The sequence below is a fragment of the Sander vitreus genome, chromosome 12 (genome assembly GCF_031162955.1).
Source record: "Sander vitreus isolate 19-12246 chromosome 12, sanVit1, whole genome shotgun sequence".
Lineage (NCBI taxonomy): Eukaryota > Metazoa > Chordata > Actinopteri > Perciformes > Percidae > Sander > Sander vitreus.
In genome coordinates, this window is record NC_135866.1 from 30,853,194 (window position 1) to 30,873,193 (window position 20,000).

A 20,000-nucleotide genomic window follows, 5' to 3' on the forward strand; every position below is an offset into this window, starting at 1 on the left:
AAAGATGCAGACAGCAGCGGGTACAGGCAGGGGGTTGGGAACCCAAACCTGGTTCCAAAACACCAAGAATTCAGTACCCATAGAAGAACATTTTTTTGGTTCTGCTTATCAGTTCCTTAACAACCATCAGTGGCACTCTTTCTGGACTGTAAGGCTACGTTCAGTGAGAGGGAGGCGTTAGACCTCATTAGTGTTGGCTTAGTGTACAGCTGCCATATCAATCAGGAGAGACTCCGTTGCAGATATGCAAACATTTATTAATAAGATATAACCAAGTAAGTACAAACATAATTATTTGGAGATTAGACTCCATTGTAAAGGGGTCACACACATCCCACATCCCCCAATGGAATCTAGACACTGGTGGTGGTGGTGGTGAGAATAATCCGAAGACGTAAAAACCAGCCGTCAGCCGGGAGAAGACCGAGAACACCGTCGGAAATGCCTGGAGGTAGAAGGGGAGGAGGGTCGCACTCTCGTCTGAAAACACAACTGACAGAAGCAGGAGAGAGAACAGATGTAAAACATGGTAGCATGCTGTGATTGGTTAGAACATAAGTGCCCGATTCTGATTGGTAGACAGGACCGTAACACCCACTGCCCAGCTGATCAGTTAAAGAGAAGAGAGACGACGTAATAGAAGTCTCCCTGACAGACTTTACGCTGAGCTACATTACAGACATTTTGAAATAAAAGTGGAAATGCTGACTTCCTCCATAACCTCCGTGACGTCAGTGCAGCAGCGTGCTGCGTCTGATGTCATTGGTATTGGTCTTTTGATCCCTGGTCAGTTCACCGCAAACAGTTCATACTGGAATCTGATACAGGTAATATGAACAGCCAAACAAAAAACCAGATCTGAGCAAAAAGCATTAAGACTTGCGGTGTGAACGTAGCCTATAAGACGCTGTGCAAAGCGATACATTTTGGTTTTTTCAGGCAGTCTGGCAAGATGAATTAGAGCTGCCTATGTTGAGTTACACGAGTCAGCCGTGCGGCGTGGACTGCAGGTTTTCTACTCCGCTCCGATCGCCAACAGCTGTCTGAGCGGCCGCCGTCTCTCTCTCACTCGCGCACACGCAGTCGCACACAACCTTCTCAACCCAGTGGTGTGTTTTCTGCAAGACACAAAGAATGATCTTCTGCGTTGGAACTCGTATGTTGTTTATATTGACCGCCATTTCATGTATGAAGTGGAGAAAAGTCTCAGAGACAAGAGCTCCTGAAGCAACGTTTGAAAGAAATGGCTGATTGTAAATGCCCCGACGTACACGTACACCCTTTTGCAATTATGTAAGCACATGATGTCATCTGAAAACTGCTGCCCTGATTAAAAAAGCAATGCAACTGATCTCAGCTGGTATTCTGTCTGTAATGGAGTGGAATGGACATTTCTAAGTGACCCCAAACTTTTGACCGGTAGTGTATGGTGGACCCTGTGTCATTTTGGCGGGTTACAGTGAATAAAAAAAAAAAAAGATTGAACAGGTAATTATTGAATCATATTATTCCATGACAGCAACCATCTGCTGATCTGTTATCAGCCTCTCAAAGAATGGGAATCAAACGTCTTTAATAGCTGGAATCAATGTCTCCAAACACTGGGGTACAGGAACTAAACTGTAGCTGCTGCCAGGATGTGTCGTTGGATTGTCTCCGCTCGCTGAGGAGCTTTAGTTCAAATCCCCCAGGGCCTGATGCTTATTCAGACAAGAAGCCAGGCTCATGAACAAAGCCTCAGTTTCCACGGAAATATCCTAAAATATGCTTTTGTGCTAGACTGGGTAAAGCCAGCCCGATCTGCTGGGGGTTTGATTTCTCCCTGGAAACCTGTACGTTTATCTATCCTGCTTCTGTTAACAAATCTGCGGGGACCAATCACAAACTGGCTTATCCATCTGGCGCGCTATTGGAGGGTTTAACACGCTGACGACAGAGAAGCGACCAAGCAGCTTCTTGTTTACATTCAACGTGGCGGCCACCGAAGCACAGCCACCCGTTGATGCCGCTGTCGCTGCTACGTCCCCCGTATCGTTGCTCTGATTGGTTGAAGGACTATCCAGTTGCGTACAGAGTCATTTGAACTGTGCCCGTTGATCCCGCCTCTTGTTCAGTAGAAAACACACAGCAGACTCCCCAGACCAAGCTCAGTCTTAACAGATTGAGCTTGGTCTGGTGATAGCCAGACTACTTTTGTGCCCTGATTTGTGCCGATGTTTCAGTGATATTGCATAAATCTAAACTGTGTAAGTGCACGGTGTTGCTGGCAGGTTGTTCTAACAGTCTCTCTCTGGTCCGGGTCCGGATGTGTTCCAGGTCTTGGCTTCAGTATAGCAGGCGGAGTTGGGAACCAGCACATCCCGGGTGACAACAGCATCTACGTCACCAAGATCATAGAGGGAGGAGCTGCACATAAAGATGGGAGGCTGCAGATCGGAGACAAACTGCTGGCTGTAAGACCTCTGACTCTCCGTTACTCTGTCCTGTCCTTTCTGTCTCGTGTTGACCAGAGATGTGCTTAGAAACAAATCATTCAGCATTAAAAAAACAAAAACAAAAAAGACTTATTGACTGTAGAAATCTCAAACGACTACGGTGCTTTCACACGTATAGTTTGTTAGTTCTGGTCTGAATCCGTTGATCAGTTTCTAAACGTGGTCGGTTTCGTTTCACATGGAGAAAAATCTCAGCGAACCAAAATGCATCACTACAAACCACAAATAGGAGGAGTAAAGCTACTAGGACTTTAATTCGACAGATGGATTACCACACATCGGACGTTTCGGGCAGCGCTCTTCCTCAGCGTGTGCACAGGACATTACAAACAATACTCCACACACAGGTGGGTTAAGTTATGTAGAAACAATACTGCACAGGTGGACTAGATTATCCACAACTAGTACATCAATCCCAACGGAGGGAGCCACAATCATTCGCTAAGTCTAAGTAACGAAGATGGTTAGGGGAAATGTATTGGAGTAAAAGTATACATTTTATTTAGGAAATATAGTGGAGGAAACTACACATGCTCATCCCGCTCCCCGTTCCCTGGTTAGCTCTCCACCAATCAGATGGGTCATTTGAGTCCGACTGCCGGCAGTGCCCGTCCCGCCGATTATACATGTCAAATCAGCCAAAATGAAGGCCGACGGCCCCTCGGACGGACGACGGCACGGAGCACACCGAACAGACTCGAGTCACCGACCTCGCCAGACTGTCAGACGGCCGATTATCGGCTCGGTGTGTCCGGGCCTTTAAATGCCTTCTGCACTGCTCTGAAACAGACGTTAGAGGCAACAGAAGCATGGCTGCACACGACGCTAGTTAACACTTCACTTGACAGCAGCTAACGTTAGCCTACCGTTAGCTAGCAGCTGGATTAAACACGGTTAAAATGCTGACAGCTAAACGGTGTAAAGGGTGTCTGTATTTCACTGGAGAGGATCCAACAGCGGGACGTTAAGCCGTCTGCAGCTGCCTTTGTCGCAAAAACAATACAGACATGGTGCGTTCACTTGAAACTAGTAAGCCTTGTGGTGCATTCAAAGTTATTGTAAAATACCCTATCGGTTCAGGCACCGTTTAGGCACTGGCCCCGTTTTAAAAGTATCGTTTTAGCACTGGTATCGGAAAACAACATCGGATACCCAACCCTATTTACAAGTAAAGGAACAGACAGCAGCAAAACTAACCCTAACAATACAAAACCAGCAACATAGCACAGGTTTTTTTGTGAAGAATGCAGAAAGGATGGTGTGTGTGTGTGTTATGGTGGACATGTAGTTTGTCACTGACTTGTGATGCGTCTCCTCTCTGTGCTCAGGTGAACAACGCTTGCCTGGAGGAGGTGACTCACGAACACGCCGTCACTGCCTTGAAAAACACTCCTGACGTGGTCTACTTGAAAGTGGCTAAACCCAACAGTGTCTTCATGAACGACAGCTTCGCCCCGCCCGACCTCACCAACTGTAAGTCATGCTTCTTATATCTGTCAATCAACACCTTATCACAGGGGTGTCGAACTCAACTTCACTACGGGCCAAACTGGAGAATGAGAATCCCATCAAGGGCCAAACGTGAGCTTACTGACATGCTTTCATTTAACCAAAGAAGTCAAATATCTTTGACTGTATTATTGCGTGTCTCATATAGCTTTCTCCGATACACTTTGGTCGACATATAGCCTGATGTCGTCATACTCAGATTCTAGTCAGAATAGGAGTCTGATACTGCTCCATTGGGCTTTGAACCAGGAAAGAAAATGCCTCAGCACTCCATTGGATAGACCTACAACCAATCAGAGCAACGGAGTATGTGACGTAAGTTGAGCGAGCGACGCGTAGTTGTCAACAGAACTCAACTGCTAGCTACCGCTGATGTGGGCTACTAGCCGATAGCCTCTGCAGTTTGGAAAACGCTAATGACGTTACATACACGTTACAGGCTTTACAGCATCCATACATCCTTCGGCTGTATCAAAAGATAAAACCATGGATGTATTGATAGAGCACATGGTGAATTACAGTCATTAGATATATCCATTATTACAGCTACAGGACCTCGGGAGAACTGTCGTATGAGCATGCGCAGCGCAGGGCGACGTGGGTGGATTACTGTAAATGTTAAAAAAAGTGATGTTTTAAACAAGGACCCTTTAAGTGTCCGGGCTGGTAAGTTGATGTACCCACAAAAAGAAATTATCCGCTGAAATATAGAAGTTTCTAGAAGGTCTGAACAGCTCTTGTTCGAGCATAGTTGCCTGATAGGGCCTTGAGATTGCCACATGTGCCTTATTCTTCAGTCCTAATGGCTCATTAAAAGATGAGAAGTTCAGATGTAGCCTACACTTGTTGGCTCTCTGCCTTTGACCCTGGATTAGCGTTGAATTCAGGAGGGACCGCAGAGAGTCTCTGATGACGTTCCCAGTGACATTCATCAAACGACAACACGTCTCAAAGTCAAGGCGAGGCAGGGCTCCTCTCCAACACATTCAGAGCACGGACTCTGGATCTGTTCCCAACGACTCCCCCCCCGGTGAACCGGAAAGTGGAGACGCTGAAGGACAAACCGATCCTGGACGGATGAACAATGTCCACCTCAACTGTCGGACAGTGATAAACCGATCGGATGATTGATTGCTGAAAGAGTCAAACAGACTGGGGATCATTTCAGGATGTTGGAACTAGGGCTGCACAATTATGGCCAAAATGATAATCACGATTATTTTGATCAATATTGAGATCATGATTAATTATCACGATTATTTGTTGATTTTAACCAGAACAAATGTTATTGTCTTATAGGCTAATTATAACTGCTTTCACATCCATATTGTGCTACATTCCTGCTAATACATCCATATTGTGCTGCATTCCTGCTAATACATCCATATTGTGCTACATTCCTGCTAATACATCCATATTGTGCTACATTCCTGCTAATACATCCATATTGTGCATCCATATTGTGCTACATTCCTGCTAATACATCCATATTGTGCTGCATTCCTGCTAATACAGCCATATTGTGCATCCATATTGTGCTACATTCCTGCTAATACATCCATATTGTGCATCCATATTGTCCTACATTCCTGCTAATACATCCATATTGTGCATCCATATTGTGCTACATTCCTGCTAATACATCCATATTGTGCTACATTCCTGCTAATACATCCATATTGTGCATCCATATTGTGCTACATTCCTGCTAATACATCCATATTGTGCTACATTCCTGCTAATACATCCATATTGTGCTACATTCCTGCTAATACAGCCATATTGTGCTACATTCCTGCTAATACATCCATATTGTGCATCCATATTGTGCTACATTCCTGCTAATACATCCATATTGTGCATCCATATTGTCCTACATTCCTCCTTTGTTGAAGGATACTATGAAGGAGTATGCCATTTCAGCTGTTGTGCGACCACTTTCCACACATATATAGATACAGGCAGCGCAATTTTCTGTTGACGTTAACGGTGCATGTTTATTACGGTGCCACTCATGTCTGTGTTCTGTGGCTCTGATGCTCCAAAACAGACATTAGAGGCAGTCAAAACATCGCTGCATGTCACGCTAGTTAACACTAATAACACGTTACACAGCAGCTAACGTTAGCCTAGCGTTAGCTACAGTAGTAACTGGATTAAACACGGCTAAAATGCTGACGGCTAAACGGTGTAGTGTGACTGAATTTCACTGTAGAGGATTCCAAAATCGGGATGTACAACAGTCTGCAGCTAAAGCTATGAGCTAAAAGACTCAAACTAGCACTGGTCACTGCTGTTGTCTGAAAAACAACACAGACGGGACTACATGTTGCGTTTAGTGGTAAACTGGTAAACCTCCTGACCGACTGCTATCTGTTGTGGAATTTTCCTCACGTTACTCTGTCCTCTGTGACTGTCTACATCTAAACTAAGCTCCGATTAATTGTACAGCCCTAGTTGGAACCTCAAAGGATTAAACTTCAATAACTACGTTACTTTTCTTTGAGACACGACTTTGTCCCATCTTCATGTCTCTGTTAAGCCCAGTTCAGACCAGAGATTTGAAACGAGACAAAACTGTTGTAGAGCGTTGCAGGAAAAGTTTCAGCGGTCTGAACCGGCCCGCCTCAGCTCGACTCAAACCAGCTGATGGTGTCATTGTGACTCAGCTGGTAGAGTCTCCAGAGGCTGGTTTTAGGACGTAAGAGACGTCTCCTGTTTCTACAGCCAATGTAGATGTTAGCTGGTCGAGTCTCCAGAGGCTGGTTTTAGAACATAAGAGACGTCTCCTGTTTCTACAGCCAATAGAGAAGTCAGCTGGTGGAGTCTCCAGAGGCTGGTTTTAGAACGTAAGAGACATCTCCTGTTTCTACAGCCAATAGAGAAGTCAGCTGGTTGAGTCTCCAGAGGCTGGTTTTAGAACGGAAGAGACGTCTCCCGTTTCTACAGCCAATAGAGAAGTCAGCTGGTGGAGTCTCCAGAGGCTGGTTTTAGAACGTAAGAGACGTCTCCTGTTTCTACAGCCAATAGAGAAGTCAGCTGGTGGAGTCTCCAGAGGCTGGTTTTAGAACGTAAGAGACGTCTCCTGTTTCAACAGCCAATAGAGAAGTCAGCTGGTGGAGTCTCCAGAGGCTGGTTTTAGGACGTAAGAGACGTCTCCTGTTTCAACAGCTAATGTAGATGTTAGCTGGTGGAGTCTCCAGAGGCTGGTTTTAGAACGTAAGAGACGTCTCCTGTTTCTACAGCCAATAGAGAAGTCAGCTGGTGGAGTCTCCAGAGGCTGGTTTTAGAACGTAAGAGACGTCTCCTGTTTCTACAGCCAATAGAGAAGTCAGCTGGTGGAGTCTCCAGAGGCTGGTTTTAGAACGTAAGAGACGTCTCCTGTTTCAACACAGCATTCCTGGATGGGAGAAAAACATGCTCTGGTTTATTGGGATTTCTTTGAACCAGTCACAATCGTCTTGGGCGGATGCAATGATGGTGCCTCTGCAAAATAGCCTCAGAAAGGAACTTGTTTTGGTGGAACATGTGTACGTTCAAAAGTAGTTTTAGTCGTGCAACAGAAAACTCAGATTGGACAGATAGTCTAGCTAGCTGTCTGGATTTACCCTGCAGAGATCTGAGGAGCAGTTAAAGGCATACTATGTAACTTTTCCCTCTTCGGTCCCCCTACAGGTTGTCTCATTGGGACTACAGCTTGTGCGGCTGAAGTTCCAATGACAAATCCACCAGAGGTTAGAATCCCAACACAAAGAAAGAGGAAGGTGTCGGACATCTGGCAAAATTTCCAGCAGCACCGGAGCAATCCCCTAAATGAATCGTCGATATAGACTAGTATTCCTTAAATTAGCCACCATGGAGATGTCACCATCAAAGCCCTTCAGCTTCTACCCTCCTCTGTCTCTTCTCATCATCCCCTCACATATCCTAGCCTCTGTGTTATCACCCCTCCCCCACCCTCTTCTTCCTCTGCTGATGTTGAAGTTGAGACGCGTGAAGGACGAGCATCAAATCCAATCAGCGAGCGTCGAGCTGCATCACAGGCTTCAGTCACTGTGGCCGAGCTGATCCACACAGCAACGCTGCTGCTTCTGTAAAAGAGAAGAAATGGAGGAAATGATTCTGTAATGATGCCCCCTTCCATGTCCATGCCGTATCATATTTTCAGAAATCCCAGGTCAGGGGGCCGTGTTTCCGACTTTGACCTCGGAAAATCCAAATTTGGAGTACAAATGGAACGCACTATAACTGGCATAAGCCTGTTATTTACTTAACTTGGGTCATGCCGTACCCCGGTTACTGTTGTGCATGTAAACACAGGCTGTGTCTCATTCTGGATACTTCCGTCAGTCCATTGCTAACGTGCACTGACCACTTCCTGCCGTAGTGCCCACTTTGGATGGTTAGTATTCTCCCAAAAGGAACACTTACCGGAAATGACGAGCGGGATGAGCGTGACGAACACGACGGACGCAACACATGTGAATGCGATTTTCCAGCCCGCCAAAAATACGGGCTTTCCTGTATGCAAATGAGCAGCGCTTGCTCGGCTCGCCACCTCTCAAAATCTGAGGAAAATCTTTTAAACTGACCTTTGTCGATCAAAAAAAACGACAGATTCAGCAGCTGCACGGCCTATTTCTCACTTAAAATGTTTTCAGAAACGCGTTACGGTGAACTGTCTTCGTAAAATACGAGATCGTGTTCTGAACGAGCCGCCATAATGCTCGGTTTTGAAATTTGGGAGCAGCCAGACCCACGTGACGCGTTCGTCCAATCAGCTGCCGGTCAAGGGCGTGGAGCATGCAATATAAACTTGCCGATGTCCCTGGTCCCTCGTCTTCTTTGTAGTCCAGATGGCGCCCGTTTAGTGCACGTAGGGTCCATCGTTCCACACTGAACATTTTGACTGTTTTTAGGGGGTCATCCTGGTACTTTCAGTGCGTTATCTCCACTATATACTTAAAACTAAGTGTTTGAAGTGTGCAAGTAGGCGCTTCGAGACACAGCCACACTGACTGGCTTGGCTGCGTCATCCTCCCCAGCTCCGCCCTCTCGACAGAAATCTTCACACCAAAATGCAAACTCAAAACAACAGTCCACAAACCCAACGGGTGACGCCACCGATACTACGTCTTTCATTTTTACAGTCTCTGGTTTCCGCTAACGGCTTGTGATCAGACCCGGTTGAGTTTCTCCCTCACTAGTTTAGTTTACGACCCCCTCGGCGGCTCCTAGGCCTCGTCCAATCGGACGGTAACAGGAGCCTGACAGGTGAGTGCAGGCGAGGTGTACGATCAGATGCACAGGAACCAGAGGCCGAGACACTCTGCTGCTCAAAGTAAGCGTGTCGGGGAGGACAGGAACATGTTTTCACTCACTGACAAAAATGTTTGATCTTGCAGCTTCAGAACTTCTATGTTTTTCCTTTTTTTTATTTCCTCTGTGAGTGCTGCATCGCTGGAGCAACTGGATTGTAATATCTGACCTAAATACTGTGTGTGTGTGTGTGTGTGTGTGTCTGAATGTGTGTGTATGTGTCTGTGTGTGTGCGTGTGTGTGTGTGTCTGTGTGTGTGTGTGTGTGTGTTTCTGTTGCAGCGTACTCCCAGCACATGGAGAACCATATCAGCCCCCCCTCCTTCTTGGGTCAGCCCCTCCCCCCGCCAGTGTCCTCAGGACGCTACTCCCCGACCCCGAAGAGCATGCTGGGAGACGATGACGTCACCCGGTGAGCACAGAAACATCTTTTACACTCTGATGCTTTCAGACAGCAGACGCACAGATGGGAGGATTTTTTGAAATTAGAGCTGAAGCCAATAAGATTAATCGATTAATTGTCAACTATTAAGGTAAACTAGTGTGATGTCAGCGTGTTAAATGTGAACATGTTCTAGTGTCTTCTCTCCTCTGGGACAGGAAACTGAATATCTTTGAGTTGTGGACTAAACAAGACATTTGAGGACGTCATTTTGGGCTTTTTGGGAAACACTGATCTACATTTTTCACCATTTTCTGACATTTTAGAGACCAAACAACTAACTAACTAGAGATTAAATTAGTATCAATAACAACAACACAAGCTGTTTTTACCCCTCAGCAGGTTGATAAAGCTATGAGAGTCTGCCCTCTGCTGGTTTAAACCTGCAGTTACACACACACACACACACACACACACACACACACACACACACACACACAAAAACACACCATAACTTCTGCACTGATCATCACACACTGTTCTGTTCAGCAGCTGTTATTGTATTTTATATATGTATGTATATGTATTTCATGTTGCACACAAAGAAATGCTGACAGTTCACAAAGAACTTGAGTTTTCAATGTATATATGTAAATAATTAGATTAGACTCATTTATGGAAGTGTTACAGGAAGGCCATGTTTAGATGTCTTTTTTTTTTTTACATTTGGGCCACCAAAACTGTACTTTGGCCACCAAATGTCGGGGCTTGGTGGCCCACGGGGCCAGTGTCTGTCCCTGAGAAGTGTCGAGTGAATAATCTGTGCGGTCCGACAGGGAGCCGAGGAAGGTGGTGCTGCACAGAGGAGCGACGGGCCTGGGCTTCAACATCGTGGGCGGGGAGGACGGAGAGGGCATCTTCATCTCCTTCATCCTCGCCGGAGGCCCGGCCGACCTCTGTGGCGAGCTGAGGAAAGGAGACCGACTCGTCTCTGTACGTACACACTCAACGCAAGATAGCATTCCCTGTTTTTAGAGACTTGTTCATACTGCTGGGTCTTTGTAAATCCTAGAGTTTGGTCTAGACCTCTATCTGTAAAGCAGCGCTGGAATGTAACTAAGTACATGTACTCCAGTACTGTACTTCAGTACACAGAACACACGCACCTATTAACTGGATAATAAAGCCGTGAAGTAGACTTTCAGCTCAGGACAGCGCCACTTCTCACAGATACAGACAGGACTGGAGAGGAGAAGTTTAACTGACACGTAACGGCGATCAGCTTCGTGGGAAATTAAGAATCAATGCAGGGGATGGAGGGGGGGGTCACTAAAGAGGTGTTTTCATCCAAGGGACGCTGTGATTGGTGGATAGGATATGGAGCAGGGGACTGACAGCGACATAACCAATCTCACTATGACAGATCTGATGTTTTATTATGAATGAAACTAGCCGACAATATAACGGCTACAAGTCCAGCTGAGATGATCAGACCGTTAAATGTCTTAGTCAGCGTTTTTGGACATTGGTGCAGTCTCTTCATCGTCTCGTCTTAGTCATGGAAAATAGGTTGTTGACGAACATATTTAGTCTCGTCTCCCTTATGCAACGACAGTCTTTTCTATTCTGATTGATTTGTACATCGATATCTGAGTCTTCACAAATACAACCTGCAAGAAAATCTTGATGTTGTGCCGTTTTGTTTTCTCTGTGTTCAGGTGAACGGGGTGGACCTCCGTAACGCAACCCACGAACAGGCAGCCGCCGCCCTGAAGAACGCCGGCCAGACGGTGACCATCATCGCCCACTACAGACCAGAGGGTGAGACACAGATGCATTCTGGGATAGGAGACAAAAACACTCTGGGTTGTTTGCATTTCTTTATACAAACAACCCGCTGAGCTCCAGACGCAGCGACGGTGTCTCTGCTCAATAGGCTCAGGAAGGAACTGGTTCTGGGGGAACGTACCCCGCAAAAGAAAACTCCTCATCCAATATTACATGAAGTCAACTGTTGACACAACACAGTAACGTGTAAATGAGCTGATACATGGTTACACCTCATTGGCTCTTGTGTCTTGTTGCACCGTCCACATCTTCTTCACAATATTTTCAGCGTGTAGCTGTTTGTTGTTACTGTGGAGAGCAGAATTTGAGAACGCCAACACACAGATATCAGGCTTTATGCCGCCAATGTATTTCCGTTGCACCCAATTATGTCAAACACATGATTTTCTGCATTCTGGGTTAGGGGATTAGGGGATTAGGGGGTTAGGGGTACTATGTCGCTTTTATTCCATTTTATTTACTTTGCAAGTACATTTATGTCGTGATTAAGGTCATTCAGTCAAATTCCATTCATAAAAGTCTCAGAAAGGTCTTAAAAGGTCTTACATTTGACTTGTTGAAACCTGCAGAAACCGTTATTTATGTAAAGGAAATTATAATAGGTTTTTTTGGGGGCGTTACACTGGCCAGATTTGATTATTGCCCCCCGCCCCCTGTAAATTCCGCCTATGGTTGCACCAAACTACAGTATACATCCACTAACACATTTAGGCCTCCTGCACACTGCCTGCGTGACGTGAGCGTGGCGTGAGCGTGGCGTGTCAGCTGCGTGGCGTTTTCTATGTCTTTACACACCAGAAAGGTGTCTGACGGCGCTGCTGCTGCTGCTGCTGCTGCTGCTGCTGCTACTGCTGCTGCTGCTGCTGCTGCTGCTGCTGCTGCTGCTGCTGCTGCTGCTGCTGCTGCTGCCGCCGCTGCTGCTGCTGCTGCTGCTGCTGCTGCTGCTGCTGCTGCTGGAGCTGCTGCTGCTGCTGCTGCTGCTGCTGCTGCTGCTGCTGCTGCTGCTGCTGCTAGCCTTGTCTGGACACATGGATGTTTCCCGTTGATAAAATGAAATAATGGCGTGTTCTTCAACTATATTTTGTTGTACATTTGTTTATAATATAAAATATAAATATTTTTATATTTCAATTCCCTTTCCTGAGATAATGAAGTCCATGTTATTGTTTTATCAGAATCCATCAACATGTCATTTATTAATATGTATTTGTGTCTAAATGACATATAACTTTTCCTATTCTATGTTGTCTGGAAACGCTTCCAACACGCTGGCGTGTCGCGTGAAAAATAGGCGTCGGTCCTATTTCTAGCATGCACGCGTTTTCGCCACGCAGCTGACACGCTCACGCCACGCAGCTGACACGCTCACGCCAAGCAGCTGACCCGCCACGCAGCTGACACGCTCAGGCAACGCAGCTGACACGCTCACGCCACGCAGCCGACACGCTCACGGCACGCAGCCGACACGCCACGCAGCCGACACGCTCACGCCACTCAGCTGACACACCACGTAGCTGACACGCTCACGCCACACAGCTGACACGCTCAGGCCACGCAGCTGACACGCTCACGCCACGCAGCTGACACGCCACGCAGCTGACACGCTCACGCCACTCAGCTGACACACCACGTAGCTGACACGCTCACGCCACGCAGCCGACACGCTCACGCAGCTGACACGCCACGCAGCTGACACGCCACGCAGCTGACAGGCCACGCAGCTGACACGCCACGCAGCTGACACGCCACGCAGCTGACACGCCACGCAGCTGACACGCTCACGGCACACAGCTGACACGCTCACGGCACGCAGCTGACACGCCACGCAGCTGACACGCTCACGGCACACAGCTGACACGCCCACGGCACGCAGCTGACACGCCACGCAGCTGACACGCTCACGGCATGCAGCTGACACGCCACGCAGCTGACACGCTCAGGCCACGCAGCTGACACGCTCAGGCCACGCAGCTGACACGCCACGCAGCCGACACGCTCACGCCACTCAGCTGACACACCACGCAGCTGACACGCTCACGCCACGCAGCTGACACGCCACGTAGCTGACACGCTCACGCCACGCAGCTGACACGCTCAGGCCACGCAGCTGACACGCCACGCAGCTGACACGCCCACGCCACGCAGCTGAGACGCCACGTAGCTGACACGCTCACGCCACGCAGCTGACACGCTCAGGCCACGCAGCTGACACGCCACGCAGCTGACACGCCACGCAGCTGACACGCCACGCAGCTGACACGCCACGCACCCGACACGCTCACGCCACGCAGGCAGTGTGCAGAAGCCCTAAGTCTTGTGCAGGAGGCCTTACGAGGTTCAGAGGTTTCACAAATACTTTAGTCATTATTCTGGCTTCATATGAGTCCTGGAAAAACCCTTACAATGACTGCAAAGGTTTAAAAAAGAAAAGAAAAGAAGGAGTTGTGATTGACTAAGCGTCCTGTTCCTGTCCAGAGTACAGTCGGTTTGAGGCCAAGATCCACGACCTGAGAGAGCAGATGATGAACAGCAGCATCAGCTCAGGGTCGGGATCTCTGCGGACGAGTCAGAAGAGGTCGCTCTACGTCAGGTGAGACAGCGACGTACAAAAATATAAGACTTATTACATCTTATTAACCACCACAACTGAGAAATGTTCTTTAGTTTTTATGTCATTCTGTAAATCAATGTGTACAGGCATGGATCAAAATGTACGGGAATAATAATAATATATTCTTCATTGATAAAAACTGACACTAATGTAAATAATTTAAGGTGAGGTGACGGACCAAAGGGTTCTCTTAAGGTGTTTTAAAGTTGTGTGTGTGTGTGTGTGTGTTGCAGAGCTCTGTTTGACTACGATAAGACCAGAGACTCGGGTCTGCCCAGTCAGGGACTCAACTTCAAGTTCGGAGACATCCTCCACGTGGTGAACGCCTCGGACGACGAGTGGTGGCAGGCCAGACAGCTGACGTCCCAGGGGGAGGCAGAGGAGGTGGGGGTGATCCCCAGCAAGAGACGGTCAGTCACACACACACACACACACACACACACACACACACACAGACGGACACACACATACACACACAGACATACAGACGGACACACGCACACAGACACACACGCACACACACACACAGACAGACAGACACACTCACACACACAGACATACAGACGGACACACACAGACACACACACACACACACACACACACACACACACACACACACACACACACACACACACACACACACACACACACAGACAGACATACAGACACACACACACACACAGACGGACACACACGCACACACACATACACACACAGACATACAGACGGACACACACACACACACACACAGACACACACACACACACAGACATACAGACACACTCACACACACATAGACGGACGCACACACACACACACACACACACAGACATACAGACACACACACACACACAGACATACAGACAGACACTCACACGCGGGCGGGCTCTCACAGACACAGCGGCAGTAAATTAGATATTGTACGGCAGACTTTGTGATATCAGCAAATATCGTATTGCCGTCGAAGCATCAGTGTATTGTGCGGTGATAAACCTCCCGCCGTTGTGCTGACCGTCTGCTGACCTTTGACCTTGTGTCCTCTCCGCCCTCAGGGTGGAGAAGAAGGAGAGAGCGAGATTAAAGACGGTCAAGTTCAACGCAAAGTCTCGAGACAGAGGGGTGAGTGTTTCACAGCAGCAGCTATGTCTTTCTATTTATTTCTTTACACGTTATTTCTACTTCTGTGATACCTTGCATGAGTTATGGACACAACTTCCTGTTATTCCTTTCACTGAACCGGCTTCTGCGAGAGTTGGCGGTCTGAACTAAACTTAAACGTCTACTGCGGAAGGATAACGTACAGTAGCACGTTCAGCTGCTTTAATATTTCTGTTGTCAACAACGTGAAGCGATGAACGAGCTGGGAAACTCCGACTACTCTGTATCGGTACTTAATACTTTTTTTTTTTAAACCATATCAGAAATTGGGGTTTTTTTTAACCACATTTTAAAACAAACTAACGTGGATGGTTCCCTACAACGCTCTTCACAAGTAAAATAAATGATCAGTCCACTACTTTCATTGAATGTGGGCGTTTTATTCATCTATATCGTTATAGCATCTAAAGGAAAACTGATGATAGAACGTTGAAAAACGTGGGAAAGAAGTGACAAAAACGTGGGAAAGAAGTGACAAAAACGTGGGAAAGAAGTGACAAAAACGTGGGAAAGAAGTGACAAAGAAGTGACAAAAACGTGGGAAAGAAGTGACAAAAACGTGGGAAAGAAGTGACAAAGAAGTGACAAAAACGTGGGAAAGAAGTGACAAAAAGCGTGGGAAAGAAGTGACAAAACGTGGGAAAGAAGTGACAAAGAAGTGACAAAGAAGTGACAAAGAAGTGACAAAAGAAGTGACAAAGAAGTGACAAAACGTGGGAAAGAAGTGACAAAGAAGTGACAAAAACGTGGGAAAGAAGTGACAAAAACGTGGGAATGAAGTGACAAAAACGTGGGAAAGAAGTGACAAAAACGTGGGAAAGAAGTGACAAAAACGTGGGAAAGAAGTGACAAAAACGTGGGAAAAAATGTGGGAAAACCTTAAAAGAAATGTCATGAAAAAGCACAGAAATATTGACAGAAACCTCGCGAAAAGTGTCGAAAAAGACGACCAGAACGTTGGGATTTTCTTCTACATTTTGACCCAGAAAAACCAAAAGTTGCAGGTCGCTCAACTGCTTAAAGAAGCATCAGTACATCGGAGTTTATTCCAAAAGCTGACACAGAGACATGAAGTCAGTAGTTCAGGTTTTCTCTTCTTTTGGTAAGCGATGAAACTGAAGTGACAAAAACGTGGGAAAGAAGTGACAAAAACGTGGGAAAGAAGTGACAAAAACGTGGGAAAGAAGTGACAAAAACGTGACAAAGAAGTGACAAAGAAGTGACAAAAACGTGGGAAAGAAGTGACAAAAACGTGGGAAAGAAGTGACAAAAACGTGGGAAAGAAGTGACAAAGAAGTGACAAAGAAGTGACAAAAACGTGGGAAAGAAGTGACAAAGAAGTGACAAAGAAGTGACAAAAAACGTGACAAAGAAGTGACAAAGAAGTGACAAAGACGTGACAAAGAAGTGACAAAAACGTGACAAAGAAGTGACAAAAAACGTGGGAAAGAAGTGACAAAGAAGTGACAAAAGACGTGACAAAGAAGTGACAAAGAAGTGACAAAAACGTGGGAAAGAAGTGACAAAGAAGTGACAAAAACGTGGGAAAGAAGTGACAAAAAACGTGGGAAAGAAGTGACAAAAACGTGGGAAAAAATGTGGGAAAAAACCTGAAAAAAAATGTCATGAAAAAAGCACAGAAATATTGACAGAAACCTCGCGAAAAAAGTGTCGAAAAAAGACGACAGAACGTTGGGATTTTCTTCTACATTTTGACCCAGAAAAACCAAAAGTTGCAGGTCGCTCAACTGCTTAAAGAAGCATCAGTACATCGGAGTTTATTCCAAAAGCTGACACAGAGACATGAAGTCAGTAGTTCAGGTTTTCTCTTCTTTTGGTAAGCGATGAAACTGAAGTGACAAAAACGTGGGAAAGAAGTGACAAAAACGTGGGAAAGAAGTGACAAAAACGTGACAAAAACGTGGGAAAGAAGTGACAAAAACGTGACAAAGAAGTGACAAAAACGTGGGAAAGAAGTGACAAAAACGTGGGAAAGAAGTGACAAAAACGTGAGAAAGAAGTGACAAAGAAGTGACAAAAACGTGACAAAGAAGTGACAAAAACGTGACAAAGAAGTGACAAAAACGTGGGAAAGAAGTGACAAAAACGTGGGAAAGAAGTGACAAAGAAGTGACAAAAACGTGGGAAAGAAGTGACAAAAACGTGACAAAGAAGTGACAAAAACGTGACAAAGAAGTGACAAAGAAGTGACAAAAACGTGACAAAGAAGTGACAAAAACGTGACAAAGAAGTGACAAAAACGTGGGAAAGAAGTGACAAAAACGTGACAAAGAAGTGACAAAAACGTGGGAAAGAAGTGACAAAGAAGTGACAAAAACGTGACAAAGAAGTGACAAAAACGTGGGAAAGAAGTGACAAAGAAGTGACAAAAACGTGGGAAAGAAGTGACAAACGTGGGAAAGAAGTGACAAACGTGGGAAAGAAGTGACAAAGAAGTGACAAAAACGTGGGAAAGAAGTGACAAAAACGTGGGAAAGAAGTGACAAAGAAGTGACAAAACGTGACAAAGAAGTGACAAAAAACGCGACAAAGAAGTGACAAAACGTGACAAAGAAGTGACAAAACGTCGGGAAAGAAGTGACAAAAGATGTGACAAAAACGTGAGAAAGAAGTGACAAAGAAGTGACAAAAACGTGACAAAGAAGTGACAAAAACGTGGGAAAGAAGTGACAAAAACGTGACAAAGAAGTGACAAAAACGTGACAAAGAAGTGACAAAAACGTGGGAAAGAAGTGACAAAAACGTGGGAAAGAAGTGACAAAAACGTGGGAAAGAAGTGACAAAGAAGTGACAAAAAGCGTGAGAAAGAAGTGACAAAGAAGTGACAAAAAACGTGGGAAAGAAGTGACAAAGACGTGAAAGAAGTGACAAAGAAGTGAAAAAAGTGACAAAAACGTGACAAAGAAGTGACAAAAGCGTGAAAGAAGTGACAAAGACGTGACAAAAAGTGACAAAACGTGACAAAGTGACAAAGTGACAAAGAAGTGACAAAGAAGTGACAAAAACGTGTAAAAGAAGTGACAAAAACGTGGGACAAAGAAGTGACAAAAAAGCGTGGGAAAGAAGTGACAAAGAAGTGACAAAAACGTGAGAAAGAAGTGACAAAGAAGTGACAAAAACGTGACAAAGAAGTGACAAAAACGTGACAAAGAAGTGACAAAAACGTGGGAAAGAAGTGACAAAAACGTGACAAAGAAGTGACAAAAACGTGACAAAGAAGTGACAAAAGCGTGACAAAGAGTGACAAAGAAGTGACAAAAAGTGACAAAAAGTGACAAAAAGTGACAAAAACGTGGGAAAGAAGTGACAAAAACGTGGGAAAGAAGTGACAAAAACGTGACAAAGAAGTGACAAAGAAGTGACAAAGAAGTGACAAAAACGTGACAAAGAAGTGACAAAGAAGTGACAAAGAAGTGACAAAAACGTGGGAAAGAAGTGACAGTGACAAAACGTGACAAAAGAAGTGACAAAGAAGTGACAAAAACGTGACAAAGAAGTGACAAAGAAGTGACAAAGAAGTGACAAAAACGTGGGAAAGAAGTGACACTAGGTTTGTGTTTCCTCCGATACCGGCAACTAGACACTCCACATATTTGAGATATGCTCACGGAGTGTAAAGGCATTTTTGGTAGTTTCATCTGCACTACATATGGTGCCACGCTGTTTTCCCTGACCGGACGTCACGTAACGTGATGGCATCACCGGGAGAGTACGACGTAATGGCGCGCAACACCGAAACCTCAGCTTTCTGCTGCAAAAAGTAAAAAACTCTCCAGCTGTTTTGGTTTTTAATCTAGATTGATTCAAACGGGATCAATCTTATTGATCCTCTCTATGGGTTTAAAAAACGACAGTCGGCAACATTAAACGATATCATTTTAACCTTTTACTTTGTCACAAGAGTCGGCGAAAGGAAGCCGGTAAATACCGCCAGCATTTTAGCATGAAAAGAAGTGTTAGTGCCCATATTTCACCCAAGGTATCATGGGTAGCAGAAATCTGTCTGTCAGGCCTCCTGCACACTGGCTGCGTGGCGTGAGCGTGGCGTGAGCGTGGCGCTTCAGCTGCGTGGCGTTTTCTACGTCTTTGCACACCTGAACCGTGTCTGACGCAGCGCTGCTGCTGCTGGCCTTGTAACACATGTATGTTTCCCATAAACATAAACATAAACATATACTGATCTGATTACAGCAAAGACAGCGTCAGCAGGATTGACGGTGAAATAGACTTTCAAACATCAACATGTCATTTATTAATATGTATTTGTGTCTAAATGACATATGAACATCTTCTCGTGTTCTGTGTTGTCTGGAAACGCTTCCAACGCGCTGGCGTGTGGCGTGAAAAATAGCCATCGGTTCTATTTCTAGCAAACACGCGTTTTCAGCGCCTGAGACGTGCGTGTCACGCAGGCAGTGTGCACGCTCTAACCTGTTACCATGGGAGCCCACGCCACGCAGCTGACACGCCACGCAGCTGACACGCCACGCAGCTGACACGCCACGCAGCTGACACGCCACGCAGCTGACACGTTCACGCCACACAGCTGACACGCCACGCAGCTGAGACGCCACGCAGCTGACACGTTCACGCCACACAGCTGACACGCCACGCAGCTGAGACGCTCACGCCACGCAGCTGAGACGCTCACGCCACGC

The 20,000-nt window shown here is 46.1% G+C and overlaps 1 protein-coding gene across 21 annotated transcripts in view; it reads left to right on the forward strand.

Moving 5' to 3' along the window:
* Positions 1–20,000, forward strand: part of dlg1b (discs large MAGUK scaffold protein 1b) — a 175,708-nt gene that overhangs the window by 128,838 nt on the left and 26,870 nt on the right. For all 21 annotated transcript variants that reach the window (XM_078265149.1, XM_078265150.1, XM_078265155.1 and 18 more), the window contains 8 exons: positions 2,317–2,453; positions 3,824–3,968; positions 9,605–9,734; positions 10,541–10,697; positions 11,423–11,525; positions 14,028–14,142; positions 14,397–14,573; positions 15,216–15,282. In XM_078265149.1, the coding sequence (XP_078121275.1) occupies positions 2,317–2,453; positions 3,824–3,968; positions 9,605–9,734; positions 10,541–10,697; positions 11,423–11,525; positions 14,028–14,142; positions 14,397–14,573; positions 15,216–15,282 (1,031 nt within the window). The remainder of the gene's footprint in view (positions 1–2,316; positions 2,454–3,823; positions 3,969–9,604; positions 9,735–10,540; positions 10,698–11,422; positions 11,526–14,027; positions 14,143–14,396; positions 14,574–15,215; positions 15,283–20,000) is intronic.